At 44.8% G+C, this 12,463-nt stretch overlaps 1 protein-coding gene across 1 annotated transcript in view; it reads right to left on the reverse strand.

Annotated features, from left to right (window-relative positions):
* Positions 1-12,236: 12,236 nt before the first annotated feature.
* KLHDC10 (kelch domain containing 10) overlaps positions 12,237-12,463 on the reverse strand; it is a 50,992-nt gene continuing 50,765 nt past the window's right edge. The window contains exon 8 of the mRNA XM_070947471.1: positions 12,237-12,277. Within this exon, the coding sequence (XP_070803572.1) occupies positions 12,255-12,277 (23 nt within the window). The 3' untranslated portion in view covers positions 12,237-12,254. The remainder of the gene's footprint in view (positions 12,278-12,463) is intronic.

A 12,463-nucleotide genomic window follows, 5' to 3' on the forward strand; every position in this document is an offset into this window, starting at 1 on the left:
AAGCCAGATTGCTTAACAGCAGTGTGATTCAATTAACAACTGCAGTGGTTCGCTTAACGACGGTGGCAAAAAAAAGGGGCTTACTACCGTGGTGTTCACTTAATGACCGCCGTGAGAAAAAAAAGTCATAAAAACAGGTTGGTTTTCTGGGTGATCTGCATTGGGATTTACAGCCGTCGTTGGCAGGAATCCATTACGGTCGTAAATCGAGGATTACCTGTGTGTGCTGCCGTTTTGAACAGACATCCTGTAGCTCCAGATTGCCGAGCCATAAATGTTGGGAGACCATTCCTGGCAGTCCTCGACTTACAACCATCCGTTTAGTGACCGCTCACAGTGGAAAAAGTACTTAGGGCCGTTTTTTCACACTTACGACCGTTTCAGCATCCTCATAGTCACATGATCAAAATTTAGACACTTGGCAACTGGCATGGACTTACGACAGTCGCAGTGTCCCCGGGTTACCGTGATCCCCTTTTGCGACCTGACAAGCAAAGTCCACTGGGAAGCCGGATTCACTTAACAACCACATGGCTAATTTAACTGCGGTGATTCACTTAACGACGGTGGCAAGAAAAAGCCATAAAATGGGCCAAAAATCAATTTAATAGCTGTCTTGCCTAGCAATGGAAATTTTGGTCTCCACTGTCATAAGTCGAGGAATAATCTGTAAAATCCAGCGATCCCATTCTTAGGACTCTGCCCCACCTCAATTTTTTTTTAAAAAAAATAATGCTTAAAATTCTTTATTATAAAGGGGAAGATGGGATGATTGGCGCTCTTGTGATTCGCGTCAGGAGATACGCCGCTGCCATAAAAATTAAAAATATTCGGTGTCCGGATGGAATCTTTTGAGTCCTGTCAAATCCATTATCTATACATGAACTCTGAATGACGACGCCTCCCATTTTGTACAATTAGCTCCATGCAACTTTTTTAAAAAGGGGTTTTAAAATACAAGTATAAATATAAAATATCAGGCGCTGTCCATCTCGTGGTATCTCGCAGTCCTCGACTTGCAACCGAAATGGGACAGTCGTAAATCGTGACGGTTGCAAAGCCAGTCGCCCGCGCGAACGACCTGACGTTACGCTCATTTTTTTTTTTTTTTTAGCGGCCGTCATAATGGCGAACCCTGATAGTCGTTAAGCAAATGACTAATAAGGTTGGCAGGCAAAAAAAAGTTTTGTGTGTGAATTGGCTCGATTTATTAAGAATAAATCGAATGTATTAACAAAGAAGGTTGATAACGCAAATCGATTGGACATCGGGGGGCATTTTTGAAGGAACAAAGTGCCAGTTTTCTGTACCGTTGGAGGATTCTGTCATAACTTTTGATTTAAGCAACTGGTGGTCGTATGTTGAGGACCGCTTGTCCCAGACTTCTGGTTCGCACCTTTTAAAAAAAAGAGAGAAATTAAACTAGGTTAGATGGGGGTTGTGGGGTTTGTATCAGAGCAGTAGTCACTACCTCCAAAAGTTGGCTAGTGCCGCCCGAGTCTTACGCCCCAAACCTTTTGCAACAAACTTAGTTGAACTTCATCTTGGCTTTGTGGAAATAAAAGAGGAGGAAAAACGGATCTTGGCAAAGGTGCGAAGCAAGGAGTGTCCAACTGTAGTCACTTTAAGACCGGTGGACTTCAACTCCCAGAATCCCTCAGCCAGCCAAACATCTGCAAGGAAGCAACCAAATTCGTACTCCAGTCCTCCTCCTTCCTCTCCACAAACCTCCCTCCTTGCTAGCTCTGATGATGTTCCCTAGTTGGGTCATGAAACGTCTGCAAGACGACCACTGAGCTCAGAGAGCAACCAAGGACCCCACAGTTCTCCTCCTCCTCCTCCTCTGCAAACCCTACTCTCTTCTAAGCACTGATGAAGTTCCCTAGTTGGGTCATGAAACGTCTGCAAGGAAACCCCCAAAGCTCAGAGAGCACCAAGGACCCCCACAATTCAACTCGGAGCTGCTGCAAAGCTCTATAGCACAACTGCAAAGGTTGTTAACACACTGACCCAGTTAACAACTTGGGCTGAGCAGTAAGGATTCCAGTCCTCCTCCTCCTCCCTCCTTCAGCTTCCTCCCCTCCCTTTCATTCCTCCTCTTCCTCTTCCTCCTTCTCCTTTCCCCCACAAACCCCTCTCACTGATGAAGTTCCCTAGTTGGGTCATGAAACGGCTGCAAGGAAACCCCCAAGCTCAGAGAGCACCAAGGATCCCTACAGTCTGCTCTTCCTTCCTTCCTTCCTTCCTTCCTTCCTTCCTTCCTCCCTCCCTCCCTCCTTCCTTCCTCCCTCCCTCCCTCTTCTCCTTCCTTCCTTCCCTCTTTCTCCTTCCTCCCTCCCTCCCTCTTTCTCCTTCCTTCCTCCCTCCCTCCCTCCCTCTTTCTCCTTCCTTCCATCCTCCCTCTTTCTCCTCCCTTCCTCCCTCCCTCCCTCTCCTCCCTCCCTCTTCTCCTTCCTTCCTTCCCTCCCTCCCTCTTTCTCCTTCCTCCCTCCCTCCCTCCCTCTTTCTCCTTCCTTCCTTCCTTCCTTCCTCTTTCTCCTCCCTTCCTCCCTCCCTCCCTCTCCTCCCTCTTTCTCCTTCCTTCCTTCCTCCCTCCCTCCCTCTTTCTCCTTCCTTCCTCCCTCCCTCCCTCTTTCTCCTTCCTTCCTTCCTCCCTCCCTCTCCTCCCTCTCCTTCCTCCCTCCCTCCCTCTTCTCCTTCCTTCCTTCCCTCCCTCCCTTTCTCCTTCCTCCCTTCCTCTTTCTCCTTCCTTCCTCCCTCCCTCGCTCCCTCTTTCTCCTTCCTTCCTTCCTTCCTCTTCTCCTTCCTTCCTTCCCTCCCTTCTTCTTTCTCCTTCCTTCCTTCCCTCCCTTCCTCTTTCTCCTTCCTTCCTTCTCCTCCCTCCCTCCCTCTCCTTCCTCCCTTCCTCTTTCTCCTTCCTTCCTTCCTTCCTCTTCTCCTTCCTTCCATCCTCCCTCCCTCCCACCTTCCCTTTCTCCTTCCTTCCTTCCATCCTCCTTCCTCTTTCTCCTCACTTCCTCCCTCCCTCCCTCCCTCTCCTTCCTTCCTCCCTCTTTCTCCTTCCTTCCTTCCTTCCCTCCCTCCCTCTTTCTCCTTCCTTCCTTCCTCCCTCCCTCCCTCCCTCCTCTCCACAAACTCCTCCTCCTCAGCACTGATGAAGTTCCCTACTTGGGTCATGAAACGTCCCCCCCAAGCTCAGAGACCCCCGCCCCTTGCATCCCAGTCCAAGCCCTGAGCTCAGCGGAGGGACCCTCGGGGGCCCGTGGGGAGAAGCCCAGGCGGGGCAGGCGAGGGTCTCCCGTCCCCCTCCGTCCTGGGACCCGCCGGGCTGCCCTCCGCGCGGGGGCGGCGCCTGCCACTCCCCCCCCCCACCCCCGCCCTGCCTTGAAAGCCCCCGCGCACGTGCCTGCCTCGCCCGGCGCCTCCGCAGCCGCCTCGCTCGCTCTCCCTCCGTCCCTCCGGCCGGCCATGTCCCGCGAGTGGGAGCTGGGCAGCCGCCGCCGCCGCTCCACGCAGGACGGCTACGGTGAGTGAGGGGCTCCCCTGCCGCCAGCCCAGCCCCCGCCCGGCTTTCCCCCGCGCCCTCCGCCCCGACCACGCAGCCCGCCGGCTGCCGGCTGGGGATGAGGGGAGAGGGAGTCCGGCCCCAGGGATGGAGGGTTTTTTTGGGGGGGGGATTGCGAGACAAGTGGTCCCTGGCTAGCAGCAGGCTGGGGGGGGAGGGGAGGAAGGGGGAGTCCTGCCCCCGACTGGGAAGGATGGGCATGGGAGTCCTGCTCCCGGTTGGGGGAGAAAAGGAGGCTGGGAAGGATGGGGATGGGAGTCCTTCCAGTTGGGGGGAGGGCAGCCAGGAAGGATGGGCATGGGAGTCCTGCTCCCAGTTAGGGAGAGAGCAGCTGGGAAAGATGGGAGTCCTGCCCCCAGCTGGGAACGATGGACATGGGAGTCCTGCTCTCAGCTGGGGTTAGGCAGAGTTAGTTTTTCCTGCGTTTAGGGGAGGGGGGGGCTTGGGGAAAGGTCTTTCTGAACGCACCCCAGGGTCGCTCAGGGCTGGCCACGGCGTGATGGGCAGGCAAGGGTCCCCCAAAATCCAGCCCCGAAGGAAATCTCGTCTTGCACTCCAGAAACTACCTGCAGCGCAAATGACAACTTTGGAAAGCACTCGAAGCTCAAAACTTTTCCTTGGCCGGCTTTGGGTTTCTGTGAGCATTGATTGATTGAAAGGAGGAGGAGGAGGAGGAGGAGGAGGAGGAGGAGGAGGAGGAGGAGGAATGGACTCTGAGTTCCTGGGTGTTCTCTGAGCTTGGTTGTTTTCTGGCAGACGTTTCATGACCCAACTAGTTAACATCATCAGTGCCAGAAGGGAGTGAGGTTCGCAGAGAGGAGGAGGAGGAGGAGGAGGAGGAGGAGGAAATGGACTATGGGGTCCTTGGTGCTTTATGAGCTTGGTGGTTTTCTTGCTGACTTTTGATTGCCAAACTTCACATCATCACTGCTCAGTACACTGATAATGTTACCTAGTTCGGTCATGAAACGTTTGCAAGAAAACCACCCAGCTGAGGGAGCACCCTGGAACCCCATATATTGATAGTGAAAATGCTGTGTTTGGCCTTTTATTTAATGTTACTGATGCTTATGACTGGTTGTGTTTCGATCACGTTTTAACCATCAGCCATCCAGACTCACAGATGTGAGATAGCAAAAATTGTTGACTACAAAACCAAAATAAATAAATTGGTCTGACCGTTGTCAGAAACGTTGAATCTCCCAAACTGTTGGCCTAAACTAAGAATATATATTTTAAAAATCTAATCTAAAACGTAAAGATAATTTACTGATGGGCTAAAATTCAATATCCGTATTTTGAAGGCAGATAGGAAAATCACATCCTGTGATGCCTCTGTATTTTGACAGTTTTAACCAGGCGTTAAAATTAAGCCAGTGAATAAATTAGCGTAGAGAAAGTAGTAGAAGAGCAGAATTTGGAGGAAGTAGAACTCAAAAAAGATGAGTTTTGAGAAGAGGAGAAAGGGAGGAAGTTAGAATAACAAGAGATGTTGATTTCTAAGAATGATTTTAATGTGCTTTTTCGCACACGATGAAGACTTAATTAGGATTTATCAGCCTGCTCGTTTTGTTTGGACTAAATTTCGCTTCTACTGTCTTTAAAATATCTTTATTCAATTGTGGTCGTTAAGTCAAGAACTTTTATCAAATATTAAATAAGTGTTTTTTATTCAATATACTGGGTGAAGTACAAAAATAAAGCTGGGATAAAGAACAGGCAGTCCTCAATTTATGACCACAATTGAGCCCAACATTTCCGTTGCTGAGACATTTTGTTAAGTGAGTTCTGCCCCGTTTTACGACCTTTCTGGCCACCGTCACTAAGTGAATGGCTTCAGTTTTTAAGTAAGTCACACGGTTGTTAGGCGAATCTTGGCTCCCCCCCCTTTGACTGTGCTTGTCGGAAGGTCGCAAAAAGGGGACTCCGACTGTCGTAAGTACATGCCAGTTGCCAAGCTTTTCCATTTTGATCACGTGACGGTGGGGATACGGCAACGGTTGTTATGTGTGAAAAACGGTCGTAAGTCCCTTTTTTCAGTGCCATTGTAACTTCGAACGGTCACTAAATGAATGGTCGTAGGTTGAGGACAACCTGTAGGGCTGTGAAGGCTCATAGGCATGCATGCACGCACATGCATAACTTAAATTGAGGGGGAGAAAAAAATAGCAAAATAGTTGTATTGCGTGCATTTTTTTTACATTTGATTTCTAATTTCTGATTAACCTGACAAGGGACAGCCAAAGGGCGGAACGTGACCCGGGGACCATCAAATGCCCAGGTCTGATATAGAATCCTAGGGCTGGAAGGGACTTCAGAGGTCCTCTATTCCACCCCTTCTCTAAGGCAGGAGACCTTATACCATCTCAGAATTCTCCTTCTCCTCCTCTTTAAACCTATCCCTATCCTCTTCCTCCTCCTTCTTCTTCTCCTTCCTTCTTCCCTTCTCTTCCTTCTTCTCTTCCTCCTCTACTCCATGAACCCCATTCCCTTCTATCACTGAGGATGCTACCTTGTTGGGTCATGAGATGTCTCCAAGAAAATCACCAAGCTCAGGGAGCACCAAGGACCCCATAGTCCGCTTCCTTCTCCTTTCTCTCCTTCTCCTTCTCCTCTTCCTCCATCTCCTTCCTTCCTTCTTCCTCTTCCTTCTCTTCCTCCTCTACTCCACAAACCCCACTCCCTTCTATCACTGATGACGTTACCTAGTTGGGTCATGAAATGTCTCTGAGAAAACCACCAAGCTCAGGGAGCACCAAGTCCTCCTCCTCCTCCTCGTTTCAACCCTGATCTACAAATATTCTGCTGTTATCGGGTACATAGAGGTGTTTTGCCACAGTTCGGCGGCGGATCATGGAAAAACATCCATACCCGGTCCTTACTCCCAAGTTGACCTCATCAAGGGAGAGGCCAGGCGTGGAGTTTTCCACCCAGACGTGCAGTTTGGGACCTTTCCAGATAACGGTGATCTTAATCTCGATCACGTTCCTTCTTCAACAATCCAAGCTAAGCCCCCCGCTGGGTCCCTTCCCCCTCCATCAAGGTGACCAAGCCTAAAAAGGATCATCACCTTGCAGGCTTCTACAAATGAGATCACCGTTGTCTTGTTCCTGCTGCGTCAGATTCCGCTTGCAATTTTCTTGTTTTCACACCTTATCTACAAAACTAGCCTCACCTAAAAGTCTGTAGAGATTCTCAGTCATCTAGGTCAGGGAGTTTCCGCGAACCTCCCTCCCTCCTAGCAGGATGATAGTGCCTAGTTGGGTTATGAAATGTCTACAGGAAAACCACCAAGTTCAGAGAGCATCACGGACCCCATAAGTACATCCATGCGATCTAGGGGTGGGTTATACTTACCTTTAGTATCGGTTTGCATTACGCGTAGATCATCTATGATGACATCCGGGTCAGTGGGCGGAGCCTCCCGCCGGTTTTTCAACCGGTTCTTGAGAACCGGTCCGAACCGGGAGGCAACCCACCACCACTGAAAAAGGAACATTTTGAAGGCTTCCAAGTCCGCAAAGGTAAGTAGAACAGCGAGGGGGGTGGAATCCGCTGCGCCGAGTGATTTAGATTAGCTAGAAAGTAGGAAATCGGACGAGTCTAGCTAATATAAATCGTGCATCACAGCTGATCGTCGACCAGCTGATCGTCGGAAATACCGGTTCGCCCGAAGTGGTAGAATTTGTTACTACCGGTTCGTGAGAACCGGTCCAAACCGGTAGCATTTCATCCCTGAAAACCACCGAATGCACATAATACCACACATTAAACTGGAGTTCTTCTAACCTGTACATCTGGTTTATGACTAGTGACTAGTCCTCAGTGTTTTCACTGAATTTTTTTTTTTTTCTTTCCCGCAATACCGTACGAAGGTATATTTTCCCTGGCCATTTTCTCTTCTCTTTCTTTATCCCACAGGTCTCCTGAAAATATCTATTTTAGGAAAGATTTAATTTTGTTCAGGATCCTGGGCCCATCAATCACTCGGCTGATAGGCTCCATTCCTCTCACCTCCCGTACAAGAAAATGTAACTATTTGGCACTTAGTTGTGGCAGGCAACACAACTTGGCAATCAGCTGCTAAACGGCGTGGTGTGGCTCTCGCTACCTTTTAAGTGGTATTTTTGCAAGAATAATAAAAAAATGCAGTTCAAAATAAAAGACCCAATCAAGAGTTTATTTAGATTGAAATCTATAACAGGGAGTCTTTGTTTAGTGACCACAATTGGAAATGGTTGCTTGGTCATTAAGCGATTGCTTAAGCGAAATCATGACTGCGCTTAGGCTCTGACTTCAGTTTTCCGTCGCTTTACAGGTGGTCCTCGACTTATGACCATAATTGAGCCCGAAATTTCTGTTGTTAAGTGAGACATCTGTTAAGTGAGTTTTGTCCCATTTTACGACCTTTCTTGCCTCTGTTGTTTGTCCCTTGTTTCAGTGCCGTCATAACTTTGAACGGTCACTAAATGAACCGTTGTGAGTTGACCAGCAAAGGTCGCAAATGCGAGGAATGGTCACGCAGGGACTTTTCCATCACTGTCGTCATTTCAAATGGTCGCTAAATGAGACAGTCGCTAAACGAGGATTATCTGTATATACCGAGACTGTCCTATATAGGGGGGGGGGAAATCATAAGAACAAACACAGGAGGTCCTTGACTTACGACCACCCATTTAGTGACATTTGAAGTTACGACAGTGATGAAAAACTCCCTTTGTGACCGTTCCTCGCATCTGCGACCTTTACAGAGATACATACATCCGAGTTTTCAATTTCTGACGGCTTCCTCTCTTTGCAGCATCACGCGGTGAAGTGATCAAGTGGGGGGTTTTTTTGCCAGAAACCATGTTTGCTTCCAGTTTTTGGCAAAAAAAAAAAAAACACCCATTAGGGACAGGAGTTTTAGTTAACGACGGGCAGTTTGCATAACGACCAGCACGTTTGCTTAACAACGACCATCTTGGTTAGCAACAACCACAAGAAACGTTGTGAAATCAGACGCAGTCACGTGGTGAGCCCCCTGAATCTCCTATTCTATTCTATTTCTTATTCTATTATTCTATTCTATTCTATTCTGCTCTATTCTGTTTCTTATTCTATTCTATTCTATTCTATTTTTCTATTCTATTCTATTCTATTCCTATTCCTATTCCTATTCTATTCTATTTCTTATTCTATTCTATTCTATTCCTTATTCTATTTCTTATTCTGTTCTGTTCTATTCTATTCTATTCTATTCTATTCTATTCTATTCTATTCTTCTATTCCTATTCCTATTCTATTCTGTTTCTTATTCTATTCTGTTTCTTATTCTATTCTATTCCTTATTCTATTCCTTATTCTATTCTATTCTATTCTATTCTATTCTATTCTATTCTATTCTATTCCTATTCCTATTCTATTCTGTTTCTTATTCTCTTATTCTATTCTATTCTATTCTATTCTATTCTGCTCTATTCTGTTTCTTATTCTATTCTATTCTATTCTATTCTATTCTATTCTATTCTATTCTATTCTGCTCTATTCTGTTTCTTATTCTATTCTATTCTATTCTATTTTTCTATTCTATTCTATTCTATTCCTATTCCTATTCCTATTCTATTCTATTTCTTATTCTATTCTATTCTATTCCTTATTCTATTATTCTATTCTATTCTATTCTGCTCTATTCTGTTTCTTATTCTATTCTATTCTATTCTATTCCTATTCCTATTCCTATTCTATTCTATTTCTTATTCTATTCTATTCTATTCCTTATTCTATTTCTTATTCTGTTCTGTTCTATTCTATTCTATTCTATTCTATTCTATTCTATTCTATTCTATTCTATTCTATTCTATTCTTCTATTCCTATTCCTATTCTATTCTGTTTCTTATTCTATTCTGTTTCTTATTCTATTCTATTCCTTATTCTATTCTATTCTATTCTATTCTATTCTATTCTATTCTATTCCTATTCCTATTCTATTCTGTTTCTTATTCTCTTATTCTATTCTATTCTATTCTATTCTATTCTATTCTATTCTATTCTATTCTATTCTATTCTATTCTATTCTTCTATTCCTATTCCTATTCTATTCTGTTTCTTATTCTATTCTGTTTCTTATTCTATTCTATTCCTTATTCTATTCCTTATTCTATTCTATTCTATTCTATTCTATTCTATTCTATTCTATTCCTATTCCTATTCCTATTCTATTCCTTATTCTATTCTATTCTATTCTATTCTATTCTATTCTATTCTATTCTATTCTATTCTATTCTATTCTATTCTATTCTATTCCTATTCCTATTCTGTTTCTTATTCTATTCTGTTTCTTATTCTATTCTATTTCTTATTCTATTCTATTCTATTTTATTCATTTATTTATTGGTTCGATTTATATGCCGCCCTTCTCCAGAGACTCAGGGCGGCTTACAATGCGTTAAGCAATATTCTATTCTATTCTATTCTATTCTATTCTATTCTATTCTATTCTATTCTATTCTATTCTATTCTATTCTATTCTATTCTATTCTATTCTTTTATTCCCTATTCTATTCTATTCTATTATTTCTTATTCTGTTCTGACCTCTATTCTGTCCGTAAATTGAGGATTACCTGTATTTTGAAGAGCTGCACTCCTTGCTTATCTCTTAGGTAAACACTGATGCCGATAACAACCTGTGACCGAATTTGGCTGGGTGTGTCTGTGTTTTTAGTTTTTCCAAAACTGTTTGTGGCCGTGTTCGTTTTTCTCTTTGCAAAGGGCAGGAGACGATTATTTTTTTTGCTGGAAAATAACAAAAGAGAGGTGGCGTTTTGCAATCGAATTCCAGCGATTCTCAGCCAGATGCTCCTGGGCAGCTCACCAGCAGGACATAACCTGAAATACAGGATATAGAATATTTCTTTCTTTCTTTATGTACAGGTAGTCCTCGAGTTACAAGAGTTCATTTAGGGACCGTCCAAAGTTACAACGGTACTGAAAGAAAGTGACCATTTTTCACAGTTACGACCTTCGTATCAGCCCCATGGTCATGTGAACAAAATTCAGCAACTGATTCATACTTATGACCGCTGCTGTGTCCCACAGTCACGCAATCCCCTTTTGCAACCTTCAGATCAAGCAAAGTGAATGGGGAAGCCAGATTCACTTAACAACCGGATTGCTATTTTATCAACGGCAGTGACTCACTTAACAACTGTGGCAAGTAAAGTCGTAAAGTGCGGCAAAACTCACTTAACAAACGTCTCACTTAGCGACAGAAATGTTGGGCTCAATTGTGGTCGTAAGTCGAGGACTACCCGGTATCGAATATTTATTTATTCATCTCTTTTGCAGGTAATCCTGGACCACAATTTTATCCCAACATTTCTGTCACTAAACGAGATGGTTGTTAACTGAGTTTTGCTTCATTTTTAAGACCTTTCTTGCCACCGTTGTTAAGTGAATTGCTGCCGTTGTGTTACGTTGGTGACCCAAGTTGTTAAGTGAATCAGGCTTCTGCATTGACTTTGTCGGAAGGTCGCAAAAGGCGATCGTGTAACCCCGGGACAGTACAACCGTCGTAAATATGAGTCAGTTGATCACGTGACCATGGGGCTGCTGCAACGGTCGTTAACTGTGAAAACCGGTCATAAGTCACTTTTTTCAGTGCCGTTGCAACTTTGAACAGTCACTGAATGAACTGTCGTAAGTCGATGACTTCCTGTATTGCAAGCTTAAGCTCTCTACAAGAATCTGGCCAACTCACAGTCAAAGGAAATGAGCGGGAGATAAGAAGGCACTGAGGATGGGCTAGATTTAACAGATTTAATAGATTAACAGAGTCGGAAGGGACCTTGTAGGTCATCTAGTCCAACCCCTCGCCCAAGCAGAGACCCTACACCGTTTCTGACAGAGGGCAGTCCAGTCTCTTCTTGAAAGCTCCCACAACTTCTGTAAGGTCACTAAGTGAATGGTTGTAAGTCGAGGACTGCCTGCCCTGCCTGCAAAATGGGCGCCTGGGGGGGGGGGGGTGAGAGAGAGGGACTCATCGGGAAAGGCCCATTTTGTTCCGTCCTCGCCCCCTGCTTCCGATCCAGCCAGTTTCTGCTGACTTTTCTCTCGACAGGTGGACAGATTTTTGAAACCTAATTCTGGATTTCCTGTGGGTTTTCTTTTTTTTTAAAAAAAAATAAAAATTCTGAAGGGTGTCGGGTGGGTGAACTGCTTCCTGTTCATTTCTTTTTTTCCTTTTTAAAAAAATAGCATCAGAAGAAGAAACGACTTCACAGTTTTTATTGAGTTCTTAAAGATCCATCTCATCCTGGGCACCCTTTTTCTTTTCTTTTTTTTTTTTGAACTATTACCATCTGGCAGACGGTACAGGGCAATAAAAACAAGGACAAATAGGGTGCTATTACAGAGCAGTAACTATATTGAATTCTACTGTATAGTGCAATATTCATGCAATATCTGGTTTTCAATCCAATTATAGAGAATGCGTTTTTGTTTTTATTTTTTTTTATGTATCATGTACACTGAAGATGGCATTTAATTTCGTTGTACGAGGTGCAATGGGAATAAAGTAAACTAAACTAAATAAAATACTATAAGATACAAAATACCAATGTGAATAGACAAGCTTCCCAGGAAGCACTAAGACCTTCAGCTCCTCTGCCCACTGCCAGCAGTTCGATCCTGACCAGTTCAAGGTTGACTCAGCCTTCCGTCCTTCCGAGGTCTGTAAAATGAAGACTCAGATGGTTGGGGGCAAAAAGCTGACTCTGTAAACCGCTGAGAGAGGGCAGGAAAGCATTGTGAAGCGGTATATAAGTCTAAGCGCTATTGCTTGGGAAGGAAGGAAGGAAGGAAGGAAGGAAGGAAGGAAGGGAGGAAGGAAAGGCCGTGGTGGTGCAGTGGTTAGAAT

This window comes from Pituophis catenifer, unplaced genomic scaffold (assembly GCF_029215685.1).
Source record: "Pituophis catenifer annectens isolate HBS135680 unplaced genomic scaffold, rPitCat1.0.hap2 SCAF_7, whole genome shotgun sequence".
NCBI lineage: Eukaryota > Metazoa > Chordata > Lepidosauria > Squamata > Colubridae > Pituophis > Pituophis catenifer.